A 17341-nucleotide genomic window follows, 5' to 3' on the forward strand; every position below is an offset into this window, starting at 1 on the left:
GCAAACTCTGAAGAGCATCATATGTTAGTTGGTCCAACAAGGCAAGCAGAATATCACACAAGACAAAAGGGGCCATTGTGAGAGTTCATTGTTGGTTATGCAGCACTGCCATGGCTTTTTATGCTAATGATAGCAATGAACTTTACTAAGCTCAAAATCCAAAACAAAGATACCAACCGCTATACCTGGCCCAGACCAATACTAGTGCCGTCGTCAAATGCATGTTCGTTCGTCGTGATCGTAACGGTCGTGAGTTTGGTGAGTTCTCATATCTCCCTTGAGGTCGGCTTGATGGCTTTAGTCCTGGCGAGCTCGTCGCCGATACGTCTTGCAGTCTTCCGTTGCTCTCCTAACTTGGTCATTCGTGATGCTGCAATGACACAGAAGACGGCTGCTCGGAATTTTTGTGCAGGTAACAATGACTTCTCATATTTCTTGCGATCGATGTTGATGCCCATCTCTCTCAAGATGCGTAGGTCGATCTGGTTGCACTGTACACGCATCGCCTCTCCGTTCTCAAAGTAAATTTTGCTCCAGGCCAGGTCTTTGCGCAAACGCTCTTCTCGTCTGCATTTGGCCTTTAGCCACAGTATCTCTTTCATGAGGCCTCGGACCTCTTTCTCGCGGACAGATTCATCCCTGGCTGGTCCAGCAGTCATTTTCTCGAGCATACTCTCGTAGCGTGACTGTACTACCTCAAGCTCTTTCTCCACTGTTTCAGCGCGCTGATTAGCTTGACCTCGTTCCTCCTTAAGGCGAAGAAGTTCTTTTTTCATCACGATGGCCTCCTTGCCTCGACTAGCGATCTGTAGAGTAACATTCCGAGCTTCATCTCGCTCACTACGAAGACGTTTCAACTCATTTCGCAGGTCCACACTATCCTCACGATGTACAGCGTTCCGCGCAGCTCTGCGAGCTTCATCACGATCCATTCGAATGCGCGTAATGTCTTGGCGAAGTGTTTCTACTAGCTTGTCTTGAGAGTTGAGCCTGGCTGCTAGATCGTCTACCTCATCGGCTTTGGAGTCGAGCTGAGCTTGAAGGACGGCATGTTGTGTATCGTCTTGCGACAATTTCTTGGCGGTTCGTCGAAGCTGTTGGTTATCATCTCGTAGAGTCTTGAGCTCGGCACGTGCATCGAATACCTCCTGGCGAAGCTGATTGACCTCGCGAGCACCGCCTGACGATACAGACGAAGCTGGCGAGCGTGCTTTAAGTTCTGATAAGCGCGCATCGTGCAATTGTCTTTCCAGGTCGTTCACTTTCGTCTTGAGGTCTCGGTTGGAGGATTTGAGGTCACTTTCCTTCTTGGCGGCAACGGTTTCATTCTTGCGTGCTGCTTCGAGGTCGTGGCGAAGTCCAGAAACATCCACACTAGGAGAAGAGACTTTGCGTGACTGGTTCTCGAGCACATCTTCCAGATCGCGCACGTGTGCCTCGAGCCGAGTTATCTTGTTCTTGGAAGACAAAAGCTCTTTGTCCCTGCTGTCAGTAGACTTCAGCTGTTTGGTACGGAGGTCGTCGAGCTCAATGTTCAACCTGTGCTCTTGCGCTGTGGCTCGATCAATTTCGACCTCAATCTCTTCTTCTAGCTCTTTGTTGCTCTGTGACAAGGTATCTCTTTCGAGCCGAACCTTTTCGAGCTCTTTCTCCAGTCGCTGCCTCTCGCGGCGCAATTCACGTTTCTCTTGCTGCATGTCGAAGGTGTCCTCGTGTGGCTTCTGAGTCTGTTCAAGTCGTGCTTCCATATCGTCTCTTGCAGCTTCAGCTTCTTGTGTGGCTCGCTTCGCAGCATCAAGCTCGGATCTTAGGCTAGCTAACGAGTCTTGTAAATCAGCCTTCTCTTTCTTGAGCTTGGTCATTTGGATATCAGTGGTGGCGAACGAATTCTGCTGTAGCTGTCCAACGAGCTGATGTTCCTGCTCGATATCAGCCTGCAAAACTTCGATCTCATCCTCGAGTTCCACAGTCTTCTGTTTCAGCAGTGCCTGCTCACGTAGTGAGATTCTGAGCTCTTCTCGGGCATTGTTAAGTTCCGAGCGATTGTCCTCTGCCGCAGCACGTTTGTTGGTAAGGTCTTGATTCAGCTCTTCGATCTGATTGTCGAGCACCTTCTCTTCCTGCAGATGTCTTTGCTTCTCACTTTCTAGAGCCTCCTGTAGTTTGAACTCGCGACTTGACAATGTACCTTGTGCATCATTGAGCTTGTCTACTGTTCGTTGCAGCCCATTGGCTTTTTCTTCAGCCTTGACTTTGCCAGCTTCAAGTGTACGTCTTTCTGCTGTCCAATGCTCAACCTCTGCGGCATGCTGTTCATCTCTTTGACTTGCTTCACGATGAAGTGTGTCGATCTGTTCAGTAAGGTGATCTAGCTCGGTTCGATGCTGGAGACGAAGCTGATTCTCAGTTTGCACTGTACGTTGGCTCTCCTGCTCCACTAGCTTTTCAAGACTCGCGATGGTCTTTCGTGCTTGGGCGAGGTCGGTCTGGAGTTGTGCCGATTCAACGGTCAAAGCATCATGTCGTGTCTGGAGGAGATCTTTCTCGTCTGTTTTGACCGCGAGCTCTCTATTTGTAGCGTCAAGTTGTTGTGCCATGTTATTGTACTTTCGATCCGAGGTTTCGATCTTTTGCTGAGAAGCCTCAAGCTCGTGTTGCAAGTGACGCAGCTCGGACGAGCCTGCCTTTCCAGCATTTCTGAGTTGCTCTTGCAGTTTTCGTTCGACTTGCGACTTCTCCTCGAGCGATTGCTGCAGCTCTTGGAACTTATCCTGCAGTGTATGGTAATCGTCCTCGAACTTGGCGGCTCTCTCTTCTAGCTGCTTGCTTAGGCCCTGAGGAACGATTGACTTGTTGGCCATCTCTTCCTGTAGCTCGTGTAACTCGTCTTCTGCACGGGTTTTCTCATCTTCAGCAGTTTTCTTGTTCTCCTTAGCAATCTTCTTGTCCGCATCAGCTTTCTCTAACTCGTCTCTCAACTCGGCGATTTCCTGTTTAGCCGAATTCAGTTCATCCTCCAGATCAGCGACATCGTTTGAGCCTTTGTTGGCATCAGACTTCAGATTATCTATCTCTTCTTCACGTTCTTCTAGCTGACGGTCCCTTTCTCGCAGATCTGCTTGGAGATCCGCAAGCTCATCTCGCAGTTTGTCGACTTCCGAGTCGTTCGCTGCTTTGACCTTGTCGTACTTGGTACGTGTCGCTTCTAGCTCTTGATCTTTCTGCTGCAGCTCAGACTTGAGAGCTGCGAGCTCGACACGAGTAGTCTCATCAATCTTCTTCTGACGCACTCTTTCCTTGTATTCTTCTAGCTGCCGTCGATAAAGCTCGGTATCGCGTTCGGCCTGAACCAAAGTCTTTTTGAATTTGTGTAGCTCGCGTTGCATAGTGATTCGATTCACTTTCAGATCAGTGTTCTCTTTCAGGGCAGCTTGATTGAAGTCGCCGCCACGTTTGGACAAATTTTCCTCCAGAAAGTGAATCTTCATTTTCAAGCCAAAATTCTCCTTCTCAATCTTGTCAATAATGCCTTCCTGTTCTCTCAAGGTCATTACGTTACCGTCATTAACGACAGCACCATCTCTTGCAGGTAGCTGTGCCAGTGGCGTACTAGCTACACTGCTGCTAACCTGTTGAAGCATGGGTGTATAATCGTTACGTGTAGCCGAGCTGTTAGAGACCATAGACTCTTCAAGACGTGGCAGAGCCATGCCCGGAGTGTCTGGAATCGTGGCCTTTCTTCGCGCGGACATGGATAACTTCTTGGACATGTTGTTCTTGGCAGCGCTCTTCATCAATGGTGTGAACTCTGCTCTGCCTGGTCTTGCTTGAGCACCATTAGGTAGAAGCTGGAGAGGACCACGTCCACCTCGCGGCGTTGCGAGATCATATTGACGTCCTCCTCTTGATAGGATATCGTTTTTCTGAGGCGCAACGAAGGAAGCTTCATTGCCTAATTGATTTAGACCATCGAAGTCTTCGGAATTGAATGAGGTCGTTGTCGCGTCCGGTTTTGGTGTACCGATAAAAGGACCGACCATGCTGGGCAGACTGTCCTGTTAAATGCGTCGGACACTCGCTCCGTGGCCGTGACTATTCAAGATCAAAATAATACCGGGCGAAACATGAAGAGTATAGTATATAAGATGCCTTGCTAGAGAACGCGCACTCGAAATACATAACAAAACAAACATTTAACCCTTTTAGGAAAGGTCGCGATGGTAGCCCCACAAGCAGACCAGCGTTTCATCTCAAGAGTGCAAACCAGGCAAAAGGTTTCAAGTATCACCGGCCTTGCTTCTTTGCCTCCCTGTACCAAGACCGTTGACACCGTCAGTCCAAATACTAGACTCTGAGCCTTCCAGCTGTCCAGAGCGAGCTGTCGTATTGGGATACGGCGTCTGGGGAACTACTGGGTGCAGATTCATACCGTCTGCCTTCGCTGTCGTGTCTGATGGCCTCATCAGCAGAAGATATTGCGTGGCTAAAATCGACCTTTCATCCAATTCCTAGACCTGCTCTGCCAGATGATTGTATCGAATACTCTCTTTACGTTGTTGACCCTGCGTTAGACCGTGCCAATGAATCCGAAGTCAAAATTCAGCTTCGAAATATACAAAAATATGCAAACGACTTACAAAAACAGTGGCTGAAGGATTATATCTGGCAGCGACAGTCCTTCAATCTTGAAATGCTGAAAGACAACGGTGAGGTCTGTGTACTTAATCGGAAGGACAATGAAGAAAGATCTAATGCTGCTCTAGGAGTGAACTTTTTGCGAGGACGAACAGAATATGGCGACTCGATTGAGGATGAATGGGTTATTGTCTGGCTTCTGCGAGAACTAACCAAGAAATTCTCGAATTCCTGGGTCAAAGTGACCGATTCTGATGGCGAGTTCTTGCTCATTGAGGCTTCTGGTACTTTACCAGCATGGCTCGAGCCCGAAGTGGCTGAGAATCGTGTCTGGGTTAATGCCGGCCAGCTCAAGATCTTGAAACCAGCAGGAGTGTTGAGGTCTTCCAAGCGGACAGATGAGCGGCTTTCATTCGAAGGCGCGCACCAGATTATTCTGTCGGAGCCGAAGCGCGTCATGCACTCTGTCTCGATGGGGGAGGAGGCTTTCTACCGACTGCGTAATTATCCTGCTCAGATCAAGGAGAACATGCACCATGCGATTCTTACCTTACCACGCAAAGTGGCGTATCTGCTCCTGCAAAAAGCCGCATATGTTGCACCAGCTGTTGAAGCCTTCTATCTTCGAGATCCCATATCGCTAAAGCCGCTGCGAGCTGAAGATGCGGCTGATAAGATGATCTTCTCACCACAGGACATGGTTGATTTCAGCATTACAATTCCTCGAGTGGCGTATGCGCAGCTCAGATCTCAGGACTCTCCTATACTCGATATCTGGAAATCCAAGATGCCTCCACCTAGTGAAGCTGTTGCCAGGGTCCAGACAGAAACAGGGATGAAGCTTGCTATTGGCTTCGAGATACTTTTATCAGACAAGCAGTATCAAGACAGGACTCAAGTTCGCGAAATGAAACTCCTGCTAGAAGATATTGAATCTGGAGATGCTGCCGTACCTACCGATGAAGAATTAGGCAAACTCGAGAAGCGTTCCGATAGTGAGCAATGGCTCGACATCAACTTCGAAGATCTTCAACGAGAATTAAATCCTGGCAAGTCAAATGATCCGGGTCAATCAGGCAGAGCCAAGAAGGCCACCTTCGGAGACCACACTGCTCAGGAAAACTTACAGCGAATCGTCAAGCAGTTCGAGTCCTTCTTGAACGAAGACGATGATCACAAAGGCTCAGGCTTCCTCGACGAGGATGAGGACGAGAACGACACAGATGATCTGGACGACATCGACAGTGATGATCTAGAAGAAGACAAAGATGCCAGTTTCGACGACGACGACCTCACCAATCTTATGCAGGAAATGATGGGGATGCCAGCAGACGCAATGAGAGAGATAATGCACGGTGACATTGATGCGTTGAAGAACGGTGCCCAGCCACAAGCACCTCTAGTCCCTAGCACAGCAGTTGCGGCAGATACCGAAGACACAGATTCGAACTCTGATGAAGAGCAACCAGGACAAGAAAGAGATCTTGAAGAACTAGTTCGACGTATGGATGCAGAGCTGAAGGCATCTGGGGCTCTGAATCTCGACGAGGCGGAAGCTAGCAGCTCAAGAGCTGTTACAGGTCATAACATCAATACTGAGGAAGACGATTCTTCTGATGATGACGACGACGACGAAAGTCCTCTCGACCCTGAGAAAGAGCGGATAGCCAAGCAGCTTCTGGAAAGCCTGCAGGCACAAGGTGGTGCTTCTGGTCCGGCGGCTAACCTTATGGCTCTGATGGCTGAGCAATATGCTGAAGCAGACAGGAGGAAAGCTGAGATAAAAGGGAAGAGCAAGTTTTAGTCTGAGTGATATATTCTTGTGATTGAGCTAAAGGTTCGGATGGGACAAACTCACGTATACCACTGTTGGGATGGTGTACAAGAGTCAAGAAATAATAATCGTACTCAAGCACCTCAACCCGTGGACCTCGTATACAGCCAGCCATGCCGTCACAACACTCAGCTAGCCGGAGACAAGAGACAGCAATACCGTTGATCCATACCCAACTCGCATCCTCTTACATGCAATGCTTAAGACAACACCCCAGCGAGAAGAAAAATAACCAGCTAAACCCGCAGCACATTTTCCCTTGCTTGTTACATCGGTACGCCTGGGGCCCCCACTCTTTTCCATCTATCAAAGTCGCAACCGTCGCGTTACCAGGACCGTATTCATCTGCTGGCAACGAACCATCAATCCCCCACTCTTCTTGCCCACTCTTATAAGTCAGCAGCTGGTCTGGTCTCCGCCCGGCCCAGTCGTCAAATTGTTCTGCCCAAGGTGGAATCTCGGACGTGATCCTACCTCCTAGTCGAGTCGATATTATCTCATGGATCGACGTCGTATTTGTGTTTTCGATAATGTTGGAGGTGTTTGCAGTGGCAAAGACGTGACCTTTGCGCTTAGCGACTTCGTTGTTCAGCCATTCTTCACATTCTGGCTGTTCGAGCCATTTCTGTGATGCTAGGGTGCAGACCCTGGGCGGTTCTGGCACCTTTAACAAGGAGGATAGATAGATGACGGCAGCTGTTTCGATTCTGGTGTTGACAGTTTGGTTGAGCTCAATTCTGATAGGGGTCGCGCCAATCAGGGCTGGAAACGTGGTGGATAGAAAGACGCTTGAGACGAGCATGGTAGATGTGGCGTACATTGTCTCTGGTCTCCTTGAACGTGTAGAGGAAGATATAGGTGGTTCGAGGAGTAACCAGGGAAATGTAGGGATTTATGCAGGAAAGATCATTGAGCCGGGAGGGATCCTTCTGTACCAGCGGGAAAATTGCTCGTATGTATATAATGTGTGGAGACTTGCGTGTCCAGGCTAGACATTTAATACAGAGCGTTGGTATTTGTGCCAGGCTGATGCCCGACCAGAGTTACAAACTCTAGTGTGAAGTCAAAAACTTGCGCAGGCAATATACATAGGCACCACTTAAGGCTTCAAATCACAAGACATCATATTGCCGCGATGCGAACATGGAAGTCCTTCACGTGCAGAAGCTGACTCGATAGAAGAAAGAAGTCGAATCTGCTTTGTGTTTGCAAGAATGGAAGGCTCGATACTCTCGGTGAATACTGCGTGCATTTTGAAAACCACATGCCTCATTCGCATACAAAACGCCGCGTCGTGCTTGCCTGCGCCATGCCTGAACAGAGTAATGAAGTTTGAGAGCGAATGTGCGGCTATGCTCCTTCCGAACCAAACTGCAGATATATTAGTCTTGTATAGCCGTGAAAGTCGATCACTACTTACCTCAGCTGTCCATTCCGAGTTCCTCTTCAAGTCTTCACCACTGACGGTTGGTCTACTAGCCTTGATAGCACGAATAAAATCTTTGACAACTAGTGGTGGTTCGAGTAGCTTTTCTCCATCGACATCCATCCATGTCATTTCTTTCGCTCCTGGTGCGCCTGGTGAGCATGGTGTGAACTTTTCTACGCCATCAACCTCGACCTGTAGAAATCATTAGCGCCAGCTTGTGGGAGTATATAGACATGCTTACCGGTCGATAATGTGTGGCCTGCTGAATTTTCCTCACGGGCTGCATTAGAGCATCCTGCACAGCAATGCTGATATCAGAGCCAGAGTAGCCTTCGGTCATATCTCCCAAAGTCTTGTAATCTTGCTGAGTGAGCTCACATTTTGTGTCGCCGACCGCTAGTTCAAACATGCGCATGCGCGCAGGCTTGTCGGGTAATGAAATATGCACTCTTCTTTGAAAACGTCGCCGTATAGCAGCGTCCAACTGCCAGGGTATATTTGTTGCGCCCAGAATCAGCACTCCTTTCGAATCCTTACCTACACCATCCATTTGTACCAGTAATTCAGTTTTTATTCTCCTTGATGCCTCTGATTCGCCTTCTCCTCTTGGTCCGCAAAGCGCATCTACTTCGTCGATGAATATGATCGCTGGTTTATTTTCTCTTGCCATGTTGAATAACTGTTTGACCAATCGTTCTGACTCACCCATCCATTTGCTTACTAGATCGGAACTGCTCACGGAGAAGAAAGTACTGTTCGCTTCTGTTGCCACCGCCTTTGCGAGATACGACTTTCCCGTTCCTGGCGGGCCGTAGAGTAATATACCTTTCCAGGGTTGTCTCTTTCCTTGAAATAGATGTGGAAACTTGATGGGTAATATGACTGCCTCTTTTAGTGCCTCTTTTGCTCCTTCCAGACCTGCAACATCCTCCCACTTCACATTTGGCTTGTCTGTCAATATGGCGCCTTGTAGCGCACCTCGCAGCTTCTTCGAGTCTGCGTCTTCCTCAGTATCCTCTTTACCAGCACCTGCGCCATTACTGGCTTTGCCATTAGCACCCATCGCCGCAGGTTTTTGCTTGTCTGTTTGATTCTGTATGTGCGCCTTGAGCTTCTCAGCTCGCTCCATATATTCTCCGGTCTTCGCACGGATCATCTCCTTCGACTTTGCATTTTTCTCCCATTTGAGAGCGAGCATGAATAGTTCGAGGGCGGCATAATATTGTTGATATGCTGGCTCGTAGTTTCCTGCGGTGTCTAACTCGATGGCTTTCTTGACTGTATCAATCGCTCGACCTAGGAAGTCGGTGTTCGACATCGTGTCGTGTAGCAGCCCTACAGGGCTGAAATGCAGATGCTAGCAAGGAAGAGATTTCCTGGCTCAGTACTAGCAAGTTTGGTGCTTCGGGTGGTGCTCTTGTGGAACGAGAAACAGGCCGAGGAGGTCAAAGATATGAACAGCAACTGAGATATAAGAGGGCTGAATTTCGAGAAGAGTCCTGATTGCTCGGTCAGTGATCGACCAGGGACGTATAGAGTCTCGTCGTGTTAGTCAGTACCTTGCTTGATACGTCAATATCAATTCGACACAGACAGCGGGCTGGCCGCCGAGCCTGGGCGGCGAGGATTGTCCCGCGGGGCGAAAGTTTTGGGCTCAATGCTGCCTAAACCTATTCAGGACGACGCGTCTCTACTGTAGTAATTAGGCGCGACTGAAATCTTTATTCATTCGGGAAAACCAAGTCATTCGGAACGCACACTTTTTGCAGCCATGGAGCAGGACCAGAAAAAGCTGCAAGGTCTATCGGAGACCTTGCAGAAGTTCCAGGATGGTGGGTTGTGTTCTACGAAACCATATATGGAGGTAATAACAGCGTGCAGACCTCCAAACCGCAATCGAAGCACGTCAACGACTCGAGTCGCAACAGGCAGAGAACAAAGCAGTCCAGAAGGAATTTAAAGGTTTAGCCGAAGATTCCGACATATATCGATTGGTTGGACCAGTCCTTCTAAAGCAGGACAAATCCGAGGCGAATAGCACAGTCGATGGACGACTAGACTTTATTGGCAAGGAAATCACTAGGACAGAGACACGAATTAAGGAAATCCAGCAAGGCAGCGAGAAGAAGAGGGTCGAATTGATTCAGTTACAGCAGCAAATGCAGATGGCCGCGCAAGGACAGGTACAAAGTTGAACTTAGACGGCAAGAAACTATACAGCCATGAATGATTGAACTCGAAGCAAAATCGAGTATGAAGCTCGAGCACACAACAGCTCCGAAAACCAACTAGGGCATTCACGTGTATGTCTCTAGGTAGAAGCAAGCTTGAATCTGTCAGGTCGCCCATAAGTCGTAAGCTACCTGTCTACTTTATGGTATGGGATTCTTGGCAGTTCCCCCTTCAGCACGGTTTCGATTACAGCACAGGGACTCACTTGTTGAGTGCTGGGTCAAGAATTTATGGTGACCTTCGTGGAGCTTTACGGGGGTTTGCGTGCGTGCTGAGTAAGAAGATGGCATCACGAACTAAAAAGGAACTAGAAGAGAATCAAAAAGGTATCAAGAGGAACTCAACAAGAACTAGGTTGCGAAAGGAAGACCGTTCGATCAGTCAATCCTGAAGACGTGAACACTATACGAACAAATCAGCACGCACAGTTATCGAATAGGTCGCACACTGAGCTTCACTTCTTGTGTAACGATAATCGTGACGATATTGATACCTCTATTCCACTCTATCTCAATTATTTTGGACGACCTGCCTCGCTGAGTCTATATCGAACGTGGTCAACTCAATCATCGCTAAGACCAAACCACAACAATAACGATAATTGGCAATTTTGGAACGGGCGTCCTTCCCGACTACTTTTTCACTAACAAACTTTGACCCGTCATGTCGGGGTAGATCTCAAGGCCCATTGCTTCAAGCAGGGTCGGAGCACAATCGCCTAAAACACCTGGGCCTTTCAGACTCCAGCCATCAGGGGCATTGGCCATGACGAACGGTACAAAGTTGGTTGTGTGGGACGTCTTTGGCTTTCCCTCTGGAGTTTTCATTTCTTCGGCATTGCCTAGATTGGTCAGCATCTCCTTGTACAGAGTCAAACGGGGCCTTTACCATGATCTGAGGTTAGGAAGAACATATACCCATGCTGCTTGCAGGCATCATATACGGTTTTGATGGCCTTGTCTGTAGCAGTGCAGGCTTCGATTGCAGCTTCGTATATACCCGTGTGGCCGACCATATCTGGTGCTGTTGTGGCAAAGTTAGCCCCTTTCTGCTTAGAAGAACGCCCGAGGCAGAGTGGCTGGCTGTGGACAATAACTTACGTGCAAAATTAAGCATGAGGAACTCATACTTCCCGCCAGCAATCCTCTCGGCCATCTTATCAGCTACGGCTTGGGCGCTTTAGCAATGTTAGTCACGTCTTCTGGTGCATGTCGGCGTCCGTTCTTACCTCATTGGTGGTTCCTTGTCGTACGTGGCGACTTTGGGTGAGGGGATCATGTCCCGGTCTTCACCCTCGAACTGTTTCTCGACGCCGCCGTTAAAAAAGAAGCTGATATGGGCACCGCAATCCTGTCAGCGACCTACAAGACTAACCAGGACCTAGATAACTCACTATTTCTCTGTTTCTGCGGTATGGTATTGAGCGCAGCCCTGTTTTGACAGCGTTTCAGCCAGTACATCGTCCATCCTCTGTGGGGAAAAGGCGACAGGGAACTTGTAATCAGTTTTGTACTGAGTCATCGTGGTGATGTGCATATTTTTCGGATATGGGAAATCCGGTTTTGGTGACCGATCATAGTCCTGAGACAACGGTCAGCATCAACCTTTCGACAACGAGACATGGCAGACAAACCCCAAGCAGCTGAGTGACTTCTCGGACACGATCACTTCTGTAGTTGAAGAAAAACAGAGTGTCGTTGTCCTGAACCAACCCTTTTTTGTTCACAATGATAGGCTTGAGAAACTCATCGTTCTCTTTCTTGTCGTACCGCTCCTTGATCTTGGCAACTGGATCGTCTGTGTCCTCACCTTCGCCAGTCACGAAACCTTTCATACCAATCTCGACGCGATCCCATCTCTTGTCACGATCCATGATATAGTAACGGCCAACAACAGTGGCCACGGAACCCGTGCCGATCTTCTTCATCTGATCAAGCAGTTGCTGCATGTACTCTGCGGCGCTCTTTGGATCTGTGTCTCGACCATCGCCAAAGAAGTGTACGTAGACCTCCGGCACACCCATCTCCTTGGCTACTTTGAGCAAGGCGTACAGATGCTCTTGATCACTGTGTACGCCGCCGTCACTGACAAGGCCAAGTAGGTGCAGTCTTCCGTTGCCATCAACGGCTCTTTGAAAGCTCTTCTTGATGTTCTCAACACTCTTCATTTCACCTTTCTTGACAGACTGACCAATGCGCACACTGTCCTGCCACACTACTCTTCCAGCTCCAATGTTGAGGTGACCTACCTCGCTGTTGCCCATCAAGCCCTCAGGCAAGCCCACAGCAAGAGAGGAGGCTTCGAGCTCGGTATAGCCTTGGGCAGTGGACGATCCTTTTCGCGCAAACTCGTCCATAGTGGGAGTATCAGCAGCTGCGATCGCGTCGCCATCCTTGGGAGAATCTGCTCCAGGAATTCCCCAACCGTCTATCACGACTATCTCTATCGTTAGCTATTGTTTTTAGTGAGAGGTATCTGCATACCGAGCACGACTTTCTGGTCGACCTTTACCATTTTGGCGACAAGGCTCTTAACTATAATTGGGGCAACAGATCACTCTACTTCGCTTCAAAACGGTGCTGAATCTAGGCTTACACTGAATTCAAGAGAAAGCAATTAATCTCAAGCATCAAGCAAATATCTATCGACATCTCAACAATTGTTTACGATACTGAAATCGTCCGCGGGGCATTGATGTCATTGCGCCAGGCCACAAGGCAGTCCGCAGTCGTTCCACCTTCCTAGAGTGTACCTATTGCACTGAGTCAATACTCTATCATATTGCTGTTCACGTTTTAACATCTCGAACGTGGCTTATCATAGGAAGCAGATCTCAGGCTTGTGCATATGTCAGCTCAGACGAAGGTCCGTATTGTATGGTAAACCTACGAGCTTCCAGAAACCTATTAAGTAAACTTCATGATATTCAGCACGTTCACTGGAAATTCGCTGATTGAGAACCAGAGAATATACCTTGCTGCATCAACCAATTAAGAACATACTATGAGAAACCGTTAAGGCGCAGAATTCCAATGGCTACTAACGCCTGCTCTTCTTCGTAATGGACCATCTCACCATGCATGAGCCTGAAGACTGCGGGTCCTGATGGGCGTTGCCTATTGGAAGACCTCGCACGTCGCTAGAGTGTATCATGCATACAACCTGCAGCATCGCATAGGTTGATCACTCGCGCTTGCCAGCTCATACGTGGCAAGTAGCTTCGTGCATTAGCCGATACTTGGCCTATGCATGTCGGTTTCGAATTTCATACCTCGAGGATGTTCTTCTTCACGACAAGAGCCAAAGCTCTTGCTAGACGCTACCAACCACTCGAACCATGCACGAGCGAACAGATTCGGGGGTGGCATTCGCTGGCAACAGTGACAAAAACCAAGTCGTACCACCTCAATCAGCGGACAGATCAAGCTCCGGACCTGCTGAGATCACTCTCTTCAAGCAGAAGAACACCACAGCATCACAGCAATGTTCGTCTGCCTTAGAAGGGCAAGACCACCTACCAAATCAGTACGAAAGCATTACAGCCATATCGAGCCATGTGAAAGGACCTGAATTTCTAGACAGCATACCTTCCGTATGGGATAACTTCATCGAGTCAGCTACGACATATCCCACGAGTCTTGCAATTTCTTCGATACACCAAAAAGGTGAACTCTATGACCTGCCCAATTTGGCGCTTGACCATGATGGTTATCGAGCTGATCCTTATGTTCGGTGGTCATATGCCACCCTGATCAATGCTGTAACTCGGCTCATGCGAGCTTTGCAGCATATCGGTGCCAAGGAAGGTTTTCCAATCGTGACTTTTCTCGACAATGTCATCGAATTTCCACTAATACTGTGGGCGGCCGCGTCTCTTGGCTGTACTACCGTTCCGCTACATCCACGAACTCTATTAAACCGAGAGGAGGCTGTCCACGTTTTAACGAAAGCTATCTCTACCTCTTCCTTTCAGGAAACCATAATCTTCACTCAGAACGCCCATTTACACGAAAAGATATCGGCACTTGACCTTCCATACACAACACGTGTCATTAGCCTCGAGAGGTTGGACAACACCTCGTGCAGTCCCTTTGCGGAATACCTGCTATCAAGCGAGCCTTTTGATATCATATCGCTTGCTACATATAGAGAGAGAGCTCAGAGTTGGACTTTGATCGTATTCACGAGCGGCACTACCGCACTACCGAAAGGTGTTGTGCTGGACTGCTTCAGGCTCGATCGATGGATGGCAAAAAGAAACAATAAATGTCCATTAAGTCCAGGCGATTCGGCACTCGTCAATCTACCTACTAATCATGCTTTCTGGCATGTAACAGTGCTACACCACGTTCGATCTGGTGGAGCGATTGTTCTATCTGGATCCTCTTTTTCACCTCAGCACTTCCCTGACTTGATGGACATGGAGAATTGTACCGACGTCCCCATGCCACCAGCACTTGTTTACGCTATAGTCGAGGTAGTTCGAGCTCGTGGCATCAGGCTCAAGTCTTTGAAGCGTGTCTCACTTGGTGGAGCTAAGCTTAGTATTGAATTTGTACAGAACTGCTTCGATGTCCTCGGCGCTGCTTCTGTTGACATCATGTACGGTCAGACCGAGAATTTTGTCGCTGCTACGACCAGGGGATTTTCGAATATTGCAGACTTCGTGAGAGGCGACGATATTTCTGTAGGATGGGTCGATCTAGGTGCTGAGCTGAAGATCTGTAGCCCAGGTGACACGTTTGCTCTGCCACGCAACGTTGTTGGTGAGTTGCATTATGGCAGTGTTATCAGGTGCAACGGGTATGCTGGAGAACCTTTGCCTGAGAACTTCTACACCGACAACAATGGACAGACCTGGTTCGGTTCTGGGGACGCCGCTATAATTGACGATGAAGGATTGGTCTTCATCGTTGGCAGAATCAAAGACATGATCATTCGTGGTGGTGTGAATATCTCACCTGCTGCGATCGAGTTCCAACTTGCTCAGGAACCACGAACCAAGTCACTCAACATACAAGTGGTTGGCAAACTTGATCCGATTGCGGGCGAAGTTCCTATTGCTATATCTCAAAAAGCGGTGACTCCATCAGATGTCGATGCTATACAAGATACTATTTCGAAATACAAAGGACCAGTATACCTGCCTGAAGAGGTACTAACCCTAGAACAACTCGGCCTAGAAGACTTCCCTAAAACTATGCTTGGAAAAATACAGAAAGGCAAACTTACCACATTAGTAAGGGAGTACTTTGAGAGAAGAGATTCACCTGAAGTGGATGATCAAATCGAGACAGACGATTTGACTAGGCAAGTGCAAAAGATCTGGAAAAGAACGATTGGTCACGAGGTCGACCTGAATGCAAAATTGTCTGACTTTGCCGACAGTATCACGATCATGAGAGTCCGAGATCGATTCGCAAGAGATCTTGGAGTGAAGCTGACATTCGCAGACATCTTGGGTAACAGGACGGTCAAGGAACAAATTGCCATGATTCGAGAGCAGTCACTAGAGACCATTGTTCCACAAAACATTTCCCAAAATGTCAACCTGACAGCCAAAAATCTAGTCCATCTCGCTGGTACACCTGAGCTATTTCCTACTACGAAAGCCTACATCTCGGATGAGCTTGGCAAAGTCGGTCTCGAATGGGACGATGTCCAGTACATCACCCCAGCCTCTGACTTTACTCAGGTCTTGACCCACGCCGACATCCTCAACACTTCTTGGTCGTGGAAATTCGCGTTTGTAGCGAGAGCGGGTCTCGACAAGCAAGCAGTCCGGAAATCTTGCGAGTTGATGTTAACTAACAATCCGTTCCTCCCATCCTTCCTACTGTCAAACAGGTTAGCTTTCGGCTCAGACATAGCTCTCCATGTTGTACCAAAGTCAAACCAGAAGCTGTTCAACCTTGTCTTCCGCGATTATGGCAACATACCCACAAAAGCCGAGTTTGCAGACCTTGTCTTGAAGCCCTATGAGTACGAGATGGCATTGTTGCCTGGCATACTGTTTCACTTTCTACTTTTCCGCATCGAAGACACGGGCCAGACTGGCATGATTATGGTTTCTCATCATGCTGTCATAGACGCATCGTACATGCAGTTGATTTTCGACGACCTGGACAAGGCTCTTGGAGGTGAAGCATTACCCCAACATATCAGCTACAAGACTTGGGCTGACTCATACTATTCCTTACGCACTACTCATGAAGCTCAAGTCGCCGTCAATTGGCACGTGAATCGACTCGAAGATCTGATGTTTCAGAAACGGTCTGTCTTCCCACAACTACCACGTCCTCATCATTTCTTGTCTTCCCAGATGCACATTCAGCAAGTCGACGACAATGGTTGTCACATCGACTTTCGTGCATCAGGCATGACAAATCTCCGCCGCAAGCATCCACAATTATCAGCACCAGTGATTATCAAGGCAGCCTGGTCACTGATGAATATGCACCGTAACGACACCGACTGTGCCGTGTTCAGCAACCTCCAAGCCGATCGTCGTCGCTTCCCCTTCGTCCCTAAGGCTCTAGAATCACTTTCGCCAGCTCATACTTTCGAAGCTAGTAACGTCGCTGGACTCTGCTTGCAAGACGTGGTGAACATTATTCCACTCCATTCTGAAGAGAATATTCTCGACTTTCTCCACCGCGTGTATAGGGATCAAGAAGAACTTAACCAGTATGCTTCAGCACCACTCAAGACACTCCTGCAAGCTATTGGCCCAGTCAATGCAGAGATCATGCTTGATGTCCTACGAAGCCAAATCTTCAACTGGACACCTGGTCTAGGAGCAATGCAGACGCACAACCCTAACGAAAATTACGAACCTGTCTCTAGCTTTATCAGACCTAGTTTGCGACTTGTGATAAACGTGGATGTTGGCGGTCATGACGACGAGACAGTCTTTGCGCAGATTAAGTCACCTTTATACGACATGGATGGCTTGAGAAGTCTTGCTCGAGATTTTGAGGATTTTGTGCTTTATGTATGCAATGAAGCGAACTGGTACGAAAGGTCTGGCAACTTCAGGTCTGCACTGCGACAACTGGGCAAAGAAGAACCACAAACGAATGGATATCAGACAGCACATATAATGTGAGATTGTGCTTGGTGCACGTACTTGCTGCCAGGGGTCATTGGCTGGCAAGCAGTTGTGCTTCTCTTTCATCTCCCAGCACGGCATCAACTGTGCAATACATACA

At 48.4% G+C, this 17341-nt stretch overlaps 6 protein-coding genes across 6 annotated transcripts; 3 read left to right on the forward strand and 3 right to left on the reverse strand.

Moving 5' to 3' along the window:
• Positions 1–266: 266 nt before the first annotated feature.
• On the reverse strand, positions 267–4040 carry LTR64_000859 (uncharacterized protein; the record flags this gene model as incomplete). Its single annotated transcript, XM_064895240.1, has 1 exon — positions 267–4040. One exon carries the CDS (start codon positions 4038–4040, stop codon positions 267–269), a length of 3774 nt encoding a protein of 1257 aa, XP_064757927.1.
• Positions 4041–4453: 413 nt separating this feature from the next.
• LTR64_000860 (uncharacterized protein) lies at positions 4454–6439 on the forward strand (the record flags this gene model as incomplete). The annotated part of the gene is made up of 1 exon (XM_064895241.1): positions 4454–6439. The coding sequence occupies one exon, from the start codon at positions 4454–4456 to the stop codon at positions 6437–6439; it is 1986 nt and encodes a 661-aa protein (XP_064757928.1).
• Positions 6440–7819: 1380 nt separating this feature from the next.
• Positions 7820–9216, reverse strand: VPS4 (Vacuolar protein sorting-associated protein 4; the record flags this gene model as incomplete). The annotated part of the gene is made up of 3 exons (XM_064895242.1): positions 7820–7840; positions 7890–8090; positions 8140–9216. The coding sequence occupies 3 exons, from the start codon at positions 9214–9216 to the stop codon at positions 7820–7822; spliced, it is 1299 nt and encodes a 432-aa protein (XP_064757929.1).
• A 453-nt stretch (positions 9217–9669) lies between these two features.
• Positions 9670–10093, forward strand: YKE2 (Prefoldin subunit 6; the record flags this gene model as incomplete). The annotated part of the gene is made up of 2 exons (XM_064895243.1): positions 9670–9730; positions 9780–10093. The coding sequence occupies 2 exons, from the start codon at positions 9670–9672 to the stop codon at positions 10091–10093; spliced, it is 375 nt and encodes a 124-aa protein (XP_064757930.1).
• A 669-nt stretch (positions 10094–10762) lies between these two features.
• Positions 10763–12644, reverse strand: LTR64_000863 (uncharacterized protein; the record flags this gene model as incomplete). The annotated part of the gene is made up of 7 exons (XM_064895244.1): positions 10763–10971; positions 11019–11153; positions 11231–11307; positions 11359–11460; positions 11524–11711; positions 11764–12566; positions 12614–12644. 7 exons carry the CDS (start codon positions 12642–12644, stop codon positions 10763–10765), a joined length of 1545 nt encoding a protein of 514 aa, XP_064757931.1.
• A 2086-nt stretch (positions 12645–14730) lies between these two features.
• On the forward strand, positions 14731–17238 carry LTR64_000864 (putative secondary metabolism biosynthetic enzyme; the record flags this gene model as incomplete). The annotated part of the gene is made up of 2 exons (XM_064895245.1): positions 14731–15932; positions 15978–17238. 2 exons carry the CDS (start codon positions 14731–14733, stop codon positions 17236–17238), a joined length of 2463 nt encoding a protein of 820 aa, XP_064757932.1.
• Between the last annotated feature and the right edge of the window lie 103 nt (positions 17239–17341).

The sequence above is a fragment of the Lithohypha guttulata genome, assembly GCF_036872675.1.
Source record: "Lithohypha guttulata strain CCFEE 5908 chromosome Unknown scaffold_1, whole genome shotgun sequence".
Classification (NCBI taxonomy): Eukaryota; Fungi; Ascomycota; class Eurotiomycetes; order Chaetothyriales; family Trichomeriaceae; genus Lithohypha; species Lithohypha guttulata.